Genomic DNA, 16,235 nt, shown 5'->3' with positions numbered 1-16,235 from the left:
CAAACTATCAAAAATTAAATACAAAGAAAAAATATTAAAAGCAGCAAGGTAAAACCAACAAATAACACATAAGGGAATTCCCATAAGGTTAACAGCTGATCTTTCAGCAAAAACTTTGCAAGACAGAAGGGAGTGGCAGGATATATTTAACGTGATGAAAGGGAAAAATCTACAACCAAGATTACTCTACCCAGCAAGGATCTCATTCAGATTTGATGGAGAAATTAAAACCTTTACAGCCAGCAAAGCTAAGACAATTCAGCACCACCAACTAGCTTTACAACAAATGCTAAAGGAACTTCTCTAGGGAGGAAACACAAGAGAAGGAAAAGACCTAAAATAACAAACCCAAAACAATTACGGAAATGGTAATAGGAACATACATATCGATAATTACCTTAAATGTAAATGGATTAAATGCTCCAACCAAAAGACATAGACTGGTTGAATGGAGACAAAAACAAGACCCATATATATGCTGTCAACAAGAAACCCACTTCAGACCCAGGGACACATACAGACTGAAAGTGAGGGTATGGAAAAAGATATTCCATGAAAATGGAAACAAAGCTGGAGTAGCACTTCTCACATCAGACAAAACAGACTATAAAACAAAGACTTTTACAAGAGACAAAGAAGGCCACTATAATGATCAAGGGATCAATCCAAGAAGAAGATATAACAATTATAAATATATTTGCACCCAACGGAGGAGCACCTCAATACATAAGGCAACTGCTAACAGCTATAAAAGAGGAAATCGACAGTAACACTATCATAGTAGGGGACTTTAACACCCCACTTTCACCAATGGACAGATCATCCAAAATGAAAATAAATAAGGAAGCACAAGCTTTAAATGATACATTAAACAAGATGGACTTAATTGCTATTTACAAGACATTCCATCCAAAAACAACAGAATACATATTCTTCTCAAATGCTCATGGAACATTCTCCAGGATAGATCATATCTTGGGTCACAAATCAAGCCTTGGTAAATTTAAGAAAATTGAAATTGTTTCAAGTATCTTTTCCAACCACAACGTTATGAGACTAGATATCAATTATGGAAAAAATCTGTATAAAATACAAACACATGGAGGCTAAACAATACACTACTTAATAACCAAGAGATCACTGAAGAAACCAAAGAGAAAATCAAAAAATACCTAGAAACAAATGAGGATGAAAACACGACGACCCAAAACATAAGGGATGCAGCAAAAGCAGTTCTAAGAGGGAAGTTTATAGCAATACAATCCTACCTTAAGAAACAAGAAACATCTCAAATAAACAGCCCAAACTTACAACTAACACAATTAGAGAAAGAAGAACAAAAAAACCCCAAAGTTAGCAGAAGGAAAGTAATCATAAAGATCAGATCAGAAATAAAAGGAAAAGAAATGAAGGAAACAATAGCAAAGATCAATAAAACTAAAAGATGGTTCTTTGAGAAGATAAATAAAACTGATAAACCATTAGCCAGACTCATCAAGAAAAAAAGGAAGACTCCAATCAACAGAATTAGAAATGAAAAAGGAGAAGTAACAACTGATACTGCAGAAATACAAAGGATCATGAGAGATTACTACAAGCTACTATATGCCAATAAAGTGGACAAACTTAAAGAAATGGACAAATCTTAGAAATGCAAAACCTTCCGAGACTGAACCAGGAAGAAATAGAAAATATGAACAGACCAATCACAAGCACTGAAATTGAAACTGTGATTAAAAATCTTCCAATAGGGCTTCCCTGGTGGCGCAGTGGTTGAGAGTCCTCCTGCCAATGCAGGGGACACAGGTTCGTGACCTGGTCTGGGAGGATCCCACATGCCGCGGAGCGGCTGGGCCTGTGAGCCATGGCCACTGAGCCTGCACGTTCGGAGCCTGTGCTCTGCAATGGGAGAGGCCACAACAGTGAGAGGCCCATGTACTGCCAAAAGAAAAAAAAAAAACTTCCAATAAACAAAAGCCCAAGACCAGATGGCTTCAGAGGTGAATTCTATCAAACATTTAGAGAAGAGTTAACACCTATCCTTCTCAAATTCTTCCAAAAGACAGCAGAGGGAGGAACACTCCCAAACTCATTCTACGAGGCCACCATCACCCTGATACCAAAACCAGACAAAGATGTCACAAAAAAAGAAAACTACAGGCCAATATCACTGATGAACATAGATGCAAAAATCCTAAACAAAATACTAACGAACAGAATCCAACAGCACATTAAAAGGATCATACACTATGATCAACTGGCATTTATCCCAGGAACGCAAGGATTCTTCAATATACTCAAATCAATCAATGTGATACACCATATTAACAAATTGAAGGAGAAAACCCACATGATCATTTCAATTGTTGCAGAGAAAGCTTTCGACAAATTCAACACCCATCTATGATAAAAACCCTCCAGAAAGTAGGCATAGAGGGAACTTACCTCAACATAATAAAGGCCATATATGACAAACGCAGAGCCAACATCGCCCTCAATGGTGAAAAACTGAAACCAATTCCACTAAGATCAGGAAAAAGACAAGGTTGCCCATTCTCACCACTATTACTCAACACAGTTTTGGAAGTTTTAGCTGCAGCAATCAGAGAAGAAAAAGAAATAAAAGGAATCCAAATTGGCAAAGAAGAAGTAAAGCTGTCTCTATTTGCAGATGACATGATACTATACATAGAGAATTCTAAAGATGTTACCAAAAAACTACTAGAGCTAATCAATGAATTTGGTAAAGCAGCAGGATACAAAATTAAGCACAGAAATCTCTTGCATTCCTATAAACTAATGATGAAAAATCTGAAAGTGAAATTAAGAAAACACTCCCATTTGCCATTGCAACAAAAAGAATAAAATATCTAGGAATGAACCTACCTAAGGAGACAAAAGACCTGTATGCAGAAAATTATAAGACACTGATGAAAGTATTTAAAAATGATACAAATAGATGGAGAGATAGACCATGTTCTTAGATTGGAAGAATCAACATTTTGAAAATGACTCTACTACCCAAAGCAATCTACAGATTCAATGCAATCCCTATCAAACTACCACTGGCATTTTTCACAGAACTAGAACAAAAAAAATTCACAGTTTGTATGGAAACACAAAAGACCCCGAACAGTCAAAGCAGTCTTCAGAAAGAGAAACGGAGCTGGAGGAATCAAGCTACCTGACCTCAGACTATACTACAAAACTACAGTAATCAAGACAGTATAGTACTGGCACAAAAACAGAAATATAGATCAATGGAACAGGATAGAAAGCCCAGAGATAAACCCACGCACGTATGATCAACTTATCTTTGATAAAGGAGGCAGAAATGTACAGTGGAGAAAGGACAGCCTCTTCAATAAGTGGTGCTGGGAAAACTGGACAGTTACATGTAAAAGAATGAAATTAGAACAGTCCCTAACACCATACAGAAAAATAAACTCAGAATGGATTAAAGACCTAAATGTAAGGCTAGACACTATCAAACTCTTAGAGGAAAACATAGGCAGAACACCCTATGACATAAATCACAGCAAGATCTTTTTGACCCACCTCCTAGAGAAATCGAAATAAAAACAAAAATAAACAAATGGGACCTAATGAAACTGAAAAGCTTTTGCACAGCAAAGGAAACCATAAACAAGACCAAAAGACAACCCTCAGAATGGGAGAAGATATTTGCAAATGAAGCAACTGACAAAGGATTAATCTCCAGAATTTACAAGCAGCTCATGCAGCTCAATAACAAAAAAACAAACAACCCAATCCAAAAATAGGCAGAAGACCTAAATAGACATTTCTCCAAAGAAGATATACAGATTGCCAAGAAACACATGAAAGCATGCTCAACATCATTAATCATTAGAGAAATGCAAATCAAAACTACAATGAGATATCATCTCACATCGGTCAGAATGGCCATCATCAAAAAATCTACAAACAGTAAATGCTGAAGAGGGTGTGGAGAAAAGGGAAACCTCTTGCACTGTCCGTGGGAATGTAAATTGATATGGCCACTATGGAGAACAGTATGGAGGTTCCTTAAAAAACTACAAACAGAACTACCATATGACTCAGCAATCCCATTACTGGGCATATACCCTGAGAAAACCATAATTTAAAAGAGTCATGTACCACAATCTTCATTGCAGCTCTATTTACAATAGCCAAAACATGGAAGCAACCTAAGTGTCCATTGACAGATGAATGGATAAAGAAGATGTGGCACATATATACAATGGAATATTACTCAGCCATAAAAAGAAACGAAATTGAGTTATTTGTAGTGAGGTGGATGGATCTAGAGTCTGTCATACAGAGTGAGGTAAGTCAGAAGGAGAAAAACCAATACCGAGATCAGCTCGGTGCTTTGCGAGCACCTAGAGGGGTGTGATAGGGAGGGTGGGAGGGAGGGAGATGCAAGAGGGAAGAGATATGGGAACATATGTATATGTATAGCTGATTCACTTTGTTATAAAGCAGAAATTAACATACCATTGTAAAGCAATTATACTCCAATAAAGATGCTAAAAAAAATAATGACAGTATATTGTTTGGGACATACTTAAGATGTAAAACTTTTTTAAAATGAGAGTAATCATCATTATTTAAAGTCAGGATAGAAGTTGTCTTTGGCTGGGGAGGGCACACAAGTTTACCAAAGGGTTGCAAAATAAGTCACCCTTTATTTGTGCATTATCTCCAGATTCTTGACACTGTTATATGGCTATAATCATTTCCTCAAATTTGTATGTCACTGACACAAATACATATTAATAATCTGAACCGCTAAGTAGAGCAGCACTCAAATTTTCTACATCTTTGGTAACTTGTGCTAATAATATATATTGCTAATTCTTATTAAGCATTTACTATATGTCAGACACAGGTCTCAAAATTTTATAAATACACACACACTCATAATGTGTGTGTGTGTGTAGTCACAAACACCCGAAGAAGTAAGAACTATCATTTATCTGCATTTTTTTAAGAAGAAGATTGTCACACAAAGCAGTTAACTTACTTTTCCACAGTCACACAGCTCATAAGTAACTAACCTGGGATTCAAACTCAGGCAGTCTAGCTCCATAAGCCCTTTTCTAAGTCACCATGCTTAATAAAAAACTCAACATTAAATTACTAAAAAAAAAAATGTAAATTAAAAAAAAAAGATTTTTGAATTATTTTAAGTACATCCATTAGTGGTATTTTTAAAGCATATTTTGTTGGTTTTACTTTTAGTCTGATAAATGTAAAGAAAAAAGTTTGCGATGATTTTTATTGATAGCTCTATTCAATATCCACCTGCAAGCAATTACCAAATCTATCAACCAAGCTCATTTGATCTACTGTAGATGAAAATTAGGTCAATACAGGAAACAAGCTGTTTTGAAAACTGGTGATTAGCAATTTATATTCTCATTTATCTATGAATAAATTATCACAAGCTATTTTATATTCTAATATCTATTATGCCCAAAGCATTTTGTTAGGGGTTTATATATCTACATCTCATATTTCATCCTCCTGATAGCCCACTGAGGTAGGACCTAGTGTCCTAATCCTACCAATAAGGAAAGGAAGTTCTCCCAGCCCAAGGCGCACAGCTAATAGGAGACAAAACCAACATTCGAGGTCAATTCCGTCTTGAGTGCAAAAGCCCACGTTCTTTCCTTTCTCCCTCTTTCTGCCCTATTATTTCCCCATCAGTTATCCTAAAAACTGCGATTGCTTTTAAATTTGAAATATAAAGCATGGTTGATTAGCAAAAATTTAAAACCCATTTAGAAAAGCAGTAGCTATTATCATTTTTTGTTATTATGCTTTGGTGATCTTGGTCAAGTTACCCAACAGCCCTGAGCCTATTTTTCCTCATTTATTGAAGGGGAATAAAAAAAGAGTCTGCTGCCTATGAATATTATGAGGATTAATGAGATGATGTTTTTAAAGAGCATAAGGTGTGTGCCCTACACAATGTAAACACTCAGGTAGAATGAGCCAACTGTTATATTTTTTATTAGTGAAAAGAACGTTTGGTCTTCCTGGTACACTGAACATGCACAAAAGTTTCTTAAAGTCCTTAAAAGTATGAGAACTCTTCATTTGTAACAGTGAAAAAAAATAGTCAATGACCTAGTAGGGGAATAAACTGTGTTTTCCATCATTTAATAAAATACTATACAGCAATTATTGCTAAAATACGTGCATGGATGTGAACAAATCTCAAAAATAATATTAAAGGAAACACCAAGTTGCAAAAAAATAACTCTGATTATCAAAGTGAATCTTCAACATGCCTACAGATGTTATGTGTTCACATATTTTTTATCACTAAAATTGCCAAGAATAGCAGAGGCATAAAGTTTAATTAACGTTAAAGATCTCTCTTTATGCTCTACACTTACCTATTACTTAAGCAAGGCAGCCGTGCTTATCATTACACAGAATGTTTGTTTTAAAAAAAATGCAATTCTTACAATTCATAACAGACAAACTACAGGTCACTGTAGGATTGAATTCAAAAGAAAAACACCACAATCATTAGGCAGCAGTTGAAACTGCCTTGAGGTTACATAATGTCTAACTAAAACACACAAATCTGAATTCGGAAAACACAAGAGTGCATTAATTACAGCACAGACTACGAATATGAAATGTATAATGCACAGATAATTCTCAATCTACAAAGTTACAAAAAATGTCCTTAGGATAAGAATAAATAATTACAGAAGGATTACAGCACAAAAGTCTACATCATTATTGTGAAACTTTTTCATCACCTAGCAGAAGCTTCAGTTCAAAATATATTTTTTCAAACAAAGAAGGGCTTTTCAAATTATGAATAAAGGGTACAAATGTTAATGTCTTTTCACTTGTAAAAAGGATCACACAGATACCTTTATCCTCTAACAATAAATCAAACAGTTAACTATTAATTTTGATTCATTATTTAGATATTCAAGTCAAAATTTGCAAATATTGAAATAATCAACCCATTTTATAAAAAGTCATTTTAAAGGAAAATGTCTGAATTTTAGAATGCTAAGCATTTTTCTGCTATAACATGAAATGTAAAGTTTTCCTTGAACATGGAAAGGATAGGATGAGTTTCTGTATTTTTCTAATTCAATGTAGCAAACAATTGCTTACCATTTTTCTGTACGTTTTTGGTTCATATGTATTTCAACATTAAAGTCTAAAATAGTTGCACCCATTTTTAATATCTATGTATTAATACATCTAGAGAAAAATATCTAAGATTTTTACTTTTAATAAAAAGTTCACAGGAGGCTGGAGACTTCAGGTTTAGAATTCAAATTTTTGAAAAGCCCTCAAACAGTCACTATAGCACCTCAGTCTTATAACAAGTTATAACAGATACTCCAGTCACAGTGCAGCCTTGCATACCACACTCCTCCCCTTTACCGCTGTTTCCTTATTTTTCCTTCCCCCCAAACATTCAAAGGCATGACACCTAAAAGACAGGGCTTTGACTGTGCCAAGGATAAAACAGTTACATGAAAGATGAATGAAAATCATTAAACTGGGGAGGAAGATAAGACAGGTTATCTCTTCAGTTGCTAAAGATACTTGTTCCTTCCTGCTTTGAGCACTAAGGAGGATCCTCCTGGAAGGATCACAAGACACACCTATGACTCCCAGGGAAGGGCAGCTGGTGAGACTTGCTTTCTGCTTGGAGACCTCTGTGGGAGACCTCCAGATGAGCTGATAAGGAAGAAGCTGGCTCTTCAAGCCTAGATCTGACCTGGGCCTCAAAAGATAGGACTTAAAAAAAGAGATCCTGAGGTCCAGTGTCCAGCATAGCCCCACCCAGCCCAGCCTTCCCAAAAGGAGCAGACAGGAGTTCAGGGAAGAAGCCCAAGGCAAGGACAAACATAACCCATTTGACTGGCAAGTTAATTGCATCAGATAAATTGGCAGGGGGTGGTGGGGTGAGGGTACATGTCCAGGGAGATAGAAACAAAGCACCTCACACATCAGGAATACACATCCAGCATCATGTTCCTGTCAACACTTATATGAAATCTTTAAGGAGTAAAGAAATTATGTCCAAATCACTGACCACAAAGAAATATATTTATATGGTACAGCAAGAAATGTACTAAATATCGTTTAGATGTTATTTGATTAGAGAGGATCTCAGATTATATAAGCCACGGTTTCATTTTATAAAAGTCATAACACTGTAATTAGTTCGCAATTACTGTTTGCAGTTCAGGCAAGGACCACAAAGAAAAACAGTGAAGTCTGAAAATAATTTAATTTACTTTCTCATTTTATAATTTGATCACCAGAAATACCTAGTTACCATCTACTGCCATAATCAAAGAAGAAAAGAGAGGTGACAATGGGTTCTCTGGCAGTGCTATGATGAGGCTCCCGCTAAGCTCTTTACTACTAATTTCAACATTATTTTAATTCTCATTTTCAAAGACTCAGTCACAATGTGAATAACAAGTCTTTCACATGGTGCAAAGCTTACACTTAGAAGTAAATGAACATCAAAAGATTCTCAAAAATTTATGAAAAATAGCACAACTTATTTAAAACTTGAGCCAAATGTTTCTTATCTGAAGTTATCCTTATGGCTCGCAAAAGGATTCTGTTCCCGCAAAGACATAGCAGACCCTTCTCATTTACTTTCTTTTAATTGTTTAAAATTAGCAAAATATGCTAAAGCTATGGTGTCATACAAAAACTGGTGATCTTCTACTTTCCTAAGAAATACTCCATTTCTTATATATGCAATCAACACTTTTAAGAATATTTACTAAATGAGTGGTTAAGAAAGTGTGTTATAGAGTCAGATGTACTGGAGTGAAATCCCAGTTCACTACCCATGTGATCCTAGAAAAATTAACCTAAGGCTCAGTTACCTCATAAGAAAATGGAGGAATAATACCTATTTCAGAGGGCCAATGTGAGAATTAGATAACCCATGGAAAATTATAAGCCAAACCAGCTTCTAGGTGTTTAATAAATGATACTGCCAATTGATTTCCCAGTAAATACTCAATATTGCCATTGGCACCAGGGATGCCATGATAAAGACAAATTAATTAGGGCCTCTGCCCTCAAAAAGTTTACACTCTAATGGGAGGTACTTAACATGGTCTTGTAAATTGCCGTTTTCTCTTGCATGTACTAAATTTCCATATTTTTCTCTTGTAAATACAACCAAGATCCAGCACCAGGGACAGACTGGATACACAGGGAGACAAAGGGGGAATGAGAACCTTGCAGAAATGCCAGCCTAGAGCCTGTTTACAGGAATCTGTAATTGCACTTAGTGCCACAGCGGTAAGGATTGAACTTAAACAACCTCATGACTCCCAACAGAGACAAGTGTTAGCTTTTAGTGAATTAAAAAAAAAAAAAAATCCCACCACAACCCTGAAGAAAACCACATCTTAGGTGTAACTTTGAGAAATGGTTGAAAGCTCTCCCTGCTATAAGTCAGCTCCTCTTAGACTCCACAGTTACCTCAGGGTACCAATGACCCAACAGGCCGGTAGGCCCCCTCTTCAGCGTTCTTGGTCTCCAGCTGAAGTGGTCTCATATTGTACTGCTACTACTTTTTACATGTCTTCTACACTACACTCAAGCCCCTTTTTTTCTCTCTACCTCCTCCGCATCTAGTGCCGTGACCAGTACCAAGCAAGTGCTCGCTAGATGCGTGGTGAATGATTAATTCGTGCCAATCATGTCAGGTAGTAGAGATACAGTCATTAGGAACATGGCCCCTGCCAAAAAACGCATAACCTAGTGGGGAGATAGAGTCAGCAATTCAAATATAAAGTGCACTCATGGAAGAATATAATACCAGGCATGGAGGAAGGTACAGGAAAGAATGTCCAGGCAGAATTAGGGGAAATGAAGTCCCCCAATTAAATAGGAGAAAGCTGAAGAGTCCCAGGAAGTTTTCAGTTGGAAACCGACTCTGGGCAGTGGTGTACAAGAGAGATGGTATGACAAAAAATTTCAGAAGAAGGAAAAGGTTGGTTGAATGGGTCAAATTTAGAAATGAACACTGAAAATAAAATTGTTAAAAAATAACTAAATTCCCCCAAATTGAATACACACAACTCATCATAAAAATTCTTACCTCCCTGAAATTCCTTTTGCTGACCCTGGAATCTCTGGTACAGGCCGATGTCTTAGCAGAAAAGATCGAGATGGTCTTGAAACCAACTTGCTACGACTTCTCATAGGTGTTAGGACTGGCGATGACGGAACATACAAATCATTTACAACCATTTGTCCTTGAAATTGAAAGAATGGGGATGGTGGTGAGCTTTCTAATAAACCATTAGTTCCATTTCCAGAATTTGCTTCTGATACTGAACAGTCAGGGGAAGAAAGGAATTCAGGGTCTGCACTAGGAAGCTTGCTCACATTTTCTGAGATCAAATCAACTTTTTTTGTTTGTTCTTCTTCGGTTGTACAGTCGATAGTCTTTTGTGCAGTCAAAGATTCTACGTCAGTAATTTCACTACCCAATAAAGAATCTTGAAAAGAATCTGAATTCAGGTGTGGTTCTTCTTCCGGAATGGGAAAGTTGTATGTAGGAAGAGTCTGTTTATCATCTGATTTAAAAGACTGGCTATTTTCCACACTAACTTCATTTTGATCAAGACTTTTTGTAACAGTCTCCAACTGCGTTGGGCTGGGTGTCTGAACACTGTGTGAATCTGAAAGTTCTAGGCAGGTATTCTGAGCAGAAGATGGAGCGTGGTGATCCTCTGAAGTCTCATGATTCTTCTTTGTTTTTTGGACATTTGCATATATTGAGATATCTTGCATTTTTGACAGGATTATCTGTAACTGTTTAAGTATCCTCCTCCGGTGTCCTGTAGGTGATATTCCAACTTTGAGGAGCACGCTGTCATTTATTTCTGCACAGTCCTTTACATTATTAAAACCAAATTCGCGGAAGCGTAAGAGGTACTGCTCCAAATTAATGCTCATTAGGAAATCTTTGATATCAACATTCACTTCACTGACTGAGGACATAATGGTGGCTTCATTACTAGGCAATATGATAGAAGTAGTACAATGCAATACGCACACAAGAGGGTGCACTTCTGTATTGGATTTTCCTCTATCACTTATCTCAAAATGTTATTTTCTGCACAGTGAATGCTTTATGTACTTAAGCCTAGAAAAAAAGAAAAGCAATATATCAGGACATTTTTGGTATTAAAACTAGTTTCACATTATAAACGTTCTCTGAAGAAAAACAATAGAAATGAGGATCATTACTTGTGATCGCTGAGAGTTTGGAATCTTTGTGCATTACTTTGTATGCCCTAGAAAGTCAATTCCTAGGTAGAGTGTGAAGGGACAGGACAGAAATGCTATGGTGGTATCGAATAACGATTTTCAAAAAGGTAAAAAAAATGATTCTCAAATATAAAATGAACATGTATCCAAAAAAATTCATTCACTAATTAATGAGGGAACCAGTAAGGTGGTAGGGCTAGTTCCAAGAGCATTTGTGGAACAGATTTACACAGTCCATCAGAAAAGGCTTTTTTTTTTTTTTTTCCCTCAGTGCTAGAATAAAATGGGTAGGTTAGATAAAAAACTGGTTAGTGCCCTACAGGACAATAAAACCATAACCTTTGGAGATATCTTTCTACTAGACAAAAATCTATAAGCTAACAGGTAACTTCTCAGTCCGGAGCTCTAAACAAATAGTAAATGGAAAGTGGAGCACAAGAATTAGAATTAAATATCCCTGAGGTGAGCCTGTTAAACAATACCCCCAACAAGGCATGGAAGGAACATGCTGTACATTCTTTTGATTTCCAAATTTTAGATAATTTTTCTTAATAGTACCTAACTAGATATGAACAACTCCCCCTTTAGTACACCTTCTTCAAAGACTCTCTCCAAAAGCACAGTTAGAACATACTTCTCAGGTTAATAATTTTCACTTCAAAATTGCAGCAGCATTGTATGTAAATATTGTTATATAGGATAAGACTAGCTGAGCAACTGTACAGTAGATAACAGGAAGTTAGTATGAAAGTAAAAGGAAAAAGTTTGAAGGTCACATTTTCCTTTATATACAGCATATACACATAGGTTCATTTTTCTCATAAACAACATTAATTTTTTAAAAAGTTGATTTATCAGGTGCTGTTTACATGGCTGCATTCAGTTTGTAAAAATGTATGGTATGCAAAAATTTCTGTATATTATGCATCAGGAAAAAGAAAAAAATACAGAATATGCATAACAACCATACACTGAAGTAATAAAATGAGACACAGCCAAACAAGGTATATTTATCTGAGCAAGCACGGATGCAGTATTTCTGGAAATCACATCTCAAAGTAGCTCTTCAAAAGACATAACTCAGAGCCTCTATGTGTTACATGCCCATAAGCTCTTGCTTTAACTGTTCAAAAACATCAGCCAACATTGACAAGTAAGTATATGAAAAAAGGGAAAACATATATCGTATTCAGGCAGCACTGCAGAAACAGAGAAATAAAAGTACAAACAAGAGATGAAAGGCAGGAAATGCCTTTGTCAAACAGGTATCCCTCTGTCACACTCAAAATGACAAAATGTCAGGAAAAAAAGTAGAAAGTTAAACCTCAACACCACATACGAGCCTAATTCTCAGATATATTATTCTTGTTCACAAAGTTATTTTGTTTAAAAAAAACGCATTAGCTAATTTTGTTTGCCCATCACAAAAGGGAAATAGTTATAGCCAAATCGGCTGAAACTTTGATCTTGGACTCCCCAGCCTCCAGAACTGTGAAAAAAAAACGTGAACTGATACACTCCTCCAACCCTCCTCAACACAGTTCAGACCCTCGTTACATCTCCTGCCTGAATCACTGCAACCATCCCAACAAACCCCTCAGCCTGGTCTCCACGTACCACTGAACTACTGAAAATCCACATTTGGCCTGTCACTCCACATCTGAACAAGACAGTCTAAGCTCCTTGGGGTGCCGTACGACAGTCTGGTCTCAGTCTAACAATAAAAACAGCAGCAGCTACTATTGATGTAAACGGCAAGGATGCTCCAGACACCGTACCTCATATACATTTCCTGCAAGGTGGGTGTTCCCATGTACCAACTTCAGGCTCAAGTTTAACCTGTGCCACATCACTGACTTTAGCACATTATTGTTAATTATCATTTCCCCCAGGCAGCAAACTGTTAGATGGCCCCATACCTTTTGCGTATGCTGCAACTGCTTGCAAACCTACACATTTTGCAAAATCCTCGGCACTATTTAAAATTCTGAGTAGGCAGGTATTACTTCCTCTCTGAAGGCTTCCTATCAACCCCTTGAAATAGAATGAATCACTCCCTTCTCCATATACATCTCTAACTAGGTTTCTAGAAATTTGCAAAGTGCTTGGGACACGTTTAAGAGATGGGAGACTGGCCGGGAAGGATGGTAGCAGTGGTTCGGAAGCCCATTTTGTGAATTTTTTTGGGGGGGGTGTGCACATGTGGGGAGCCTTCGTGTTTTCATACACAAGTCCTTTTTGTCTCTTACACATAAACTTCCTGAGTGGCTGACTCAGGGATGGATATACCAAATGTTCTAAGCAAAACCACCTCTCTCTGCTATCAGTGGACATGCTGAATAGGGCTCATGAACCGGATTCCCCTTCGTGACCCAGAGAAGCTCCCTGCCACAGGCCTTAAAATCCTCTCTGCACTTTTGTGTCGGCTGCATCCTCCAGTCATCTGACTCTTCAACAGTCTGACCACCCAAGGGTCCACTTCAGAGGCTTCAAACCCCCAGGCACTTCACCAGATGCAAATAGATGGGCACACCTAACCATAAAAGTCTACCAGGTGCAAACTCCTTAACATGAAATCAAAGCCCTCCATGTTTTGACCTCCACTTGGGCACTGGGCACACATGCCATGCTCTTAAGTTTGTGGCTCTCCAGGTACCGGCCAGTGGATCTGCTGTACAGCAACAACTGATGATAACACGCCCAAGAATCTATATTTATAACACATTCCAAAGATGACTGGGATGCACAACAAAAATTTGGTTCAGTTTTCAATTCCTCATACCTGAGCCTAAGCCCATCACTCTCCCGCCTTAGGATGGACGCCCTTCCAAACAGCCCAGGAGTCTGAGTCATACTCAATTCCCACCCTCCTCCACTTTCATAGGCACGTGTGTATGTGTCTGTTTCCTTACCCATAAAATGGAAATGCTCAAAGGTACCTCAGTGCTGGTGAAGATTAAATGAGATAATCCACCTTAAGTGTTAAAATGGTGCTTAGTCCCCGGTGAGTGTTTTGTACATATTCACTTCCCTCATTATAATTATTTTCATCACTAAGCCATTATCTTCCCACAGTTGAAACCTTTCCCATTCTTTGAAGTCTAACTCAAATGCTATTTCCTTCACAAGTCTCTAGTGAACAAGAAATACTCTCTTCTCTGTGTTCCTACCACATTTACTTCTTAGCATTTAATCACATTCTATTCATTCCATAGTAACCTATAGAAGTGGGGTAGTGCAGTGCAAAAGCCAGGATTTTGGAGCTGGACAATCTTGGTCAAATCCCAGCATTTAACCTCTCTGTGCCTCAGTTTCCTCATCAGGAAAGTAGGAGTGATAATAGTTCCTATTTCATAAAGCTTTTGTAGAGCATCAAGAACACCAATGGCACACAACAAATGTTAAACCAGCATTTGTCATTATAATTATTTTTATTATCCCATAATAAACGAATAAATCTGCCAAGATGATGACCAGCCCATATAGGCTGCCCAGTAAATGCCAGTCAAATTATTTGTTTATACATAGTATATGATGTATATGCTGTACATGTTTAGAGAACGTACAGTTAGCATTACAGATGTGAATGTACATTTGCCTGTGCTATACTGACCCATTTCCAAGAGAAAGTATAAGTAAAAGGGAAGTAACGTTTAGGAGCACCTGCTATATGCCTGGCTTTCAGTATCACTTAATAACCATAATCTTATTATCTTCTTGAGCTCTACCTTAAAGGTACAACTGCTTCTCACCACCTCTCCTACTCACATCCTAGCCCAAGCCACTATCCTGTCTATCTTAGACCACTGCAACAGCCTCCTGACTGATATCCCAGATTCTGTCCTAGCCCCCTGCCCCCACAAGCAGCATGTTCTCAGTACAGCAGCCAGAATGATTCACTTTATAACGAAAGTCACTCTCTGCAACTTCCCAACTTCATCTTCCCTGGCTTCCCGACTGCCCCCTGACCCCCATCACTCAATCACCACTAAGCTGGGTTCAGTCCTATTCCCACTTCATGACCCTACCTCTCACCCTTCCATCTCTTTCAAATCTACTTTCCCAACATATACCCATGGTTCATGGCTCACTCCATCACTTGAGTAGGTCTCTGCTGAAATGTGTCCTCTTCAGAGAGGCCCTCCCTAATGCCCCTATGCATACAAGCATGCCTCGTGCCTCAGTATTCCTTACCCTTGCTTTCTCTGTCTTCATGGCATTTGTCACTACCTGACATCTGTGGACTTTTACAAGAGGGTAGGGATTTGTCTATTGTTCACTGCTCTAGGCCTTAAGTTTGAACACTGTCAGGCACATAAAAGGTGCTCAATAAATGTTTTCTGAATGACCCCTTCCCACCTTTGAGATGATTTAAGATAACAAGTGGAAAGTAAACAAAGTTTTAAAGTTTTGTCTATTTAGGTCACCAGGCTTCTAAGGAGCAGAAACAGGACTCAAATACAGATTTCTCCAATCCATCTAACCACTACAAGAGATCTTCAAATCAAAAATTGGGGAGAGGAGAAGGTTGGCAGTAGGACAACTGGAAGCATTCCAAACCACCTATGGGACTTTTAAAAATTCATCAAAAAGAAAAAAATACCTAAGAATAAACTTAACCAAGAAGGTGAAAGACCTATACTCTGAGAACTATAAAACACTGATGCAGGAAAATGAAGATGATATCAAAAAATCCTGTGCACATGGATTGGAAGAATTAATATTGTTAAAGTGGCCATACTACCCAAAGCAATATACAGATTTAATGCAACCCCTATCAAAATACCCATGTCATCTTTCACAGGACTAGAACAAATAATCCTAAAGTTCACATGGAACCACAAAAGCAAACTCAAATTCCCAAAGCAATCTTCAGAGAAATGAACAAAGCTGGAGGTATCACACTTTTTGACTTCAGACTATAC

General features: G+C 37.5%; 1 protein-coding gene across 4 annotated transcripts in view; it reads right to left on the bottom strand.

The window, feature by feature from the left end:
• The window catches only part of ARAP2 (ArfGAP with RhoGAP domain, ankyrin repeat and PH domain 2), a 199,385-nt gene that overhangs the window by 171,774 nt on the left and 11,376 nt on the right, over nt 1-16,235 (bottom strand). For 3 of the 4 annotated variants that reach the window (XM_060148378.1, XM_060148377.1, XM_060148379.1), the window contains exon 2: nt 10,133-11,185. The exons of the other annotated variant lie outside the window; for it this stretch is intronic. In XM_060148378.1, coding sequence (XP_060004361.1) covers nt 10,133-11,040 — 908 coding nt within the window. In that variant the 5' untranslated portion in view covers nt 11,041-11,185. The remainder of the gene's footprint in view (nt 1-10,132; nt 11,186-16,235) is intronic. 4 annotated transcript variants of the gene reach the window in all.

Source organism: Lagenorhynchus albirostris, chromosome 4, assembly GCF_949774975.1.
Source record: "Lagenorhynchus albirostris chromosome 4, mLagAlb1.1, whole genome shotgun sequence".
Lineage (NCBI taxonomy): Eukaryota > Metazoa > Chordata > Mammalia > Artiodactyla > Delphinidae > Lagenorhynchus > Lagenorhynchus albirostris.
This window is presented reverse-complemented; position numbering and strand designations above follow the sequence as displayed.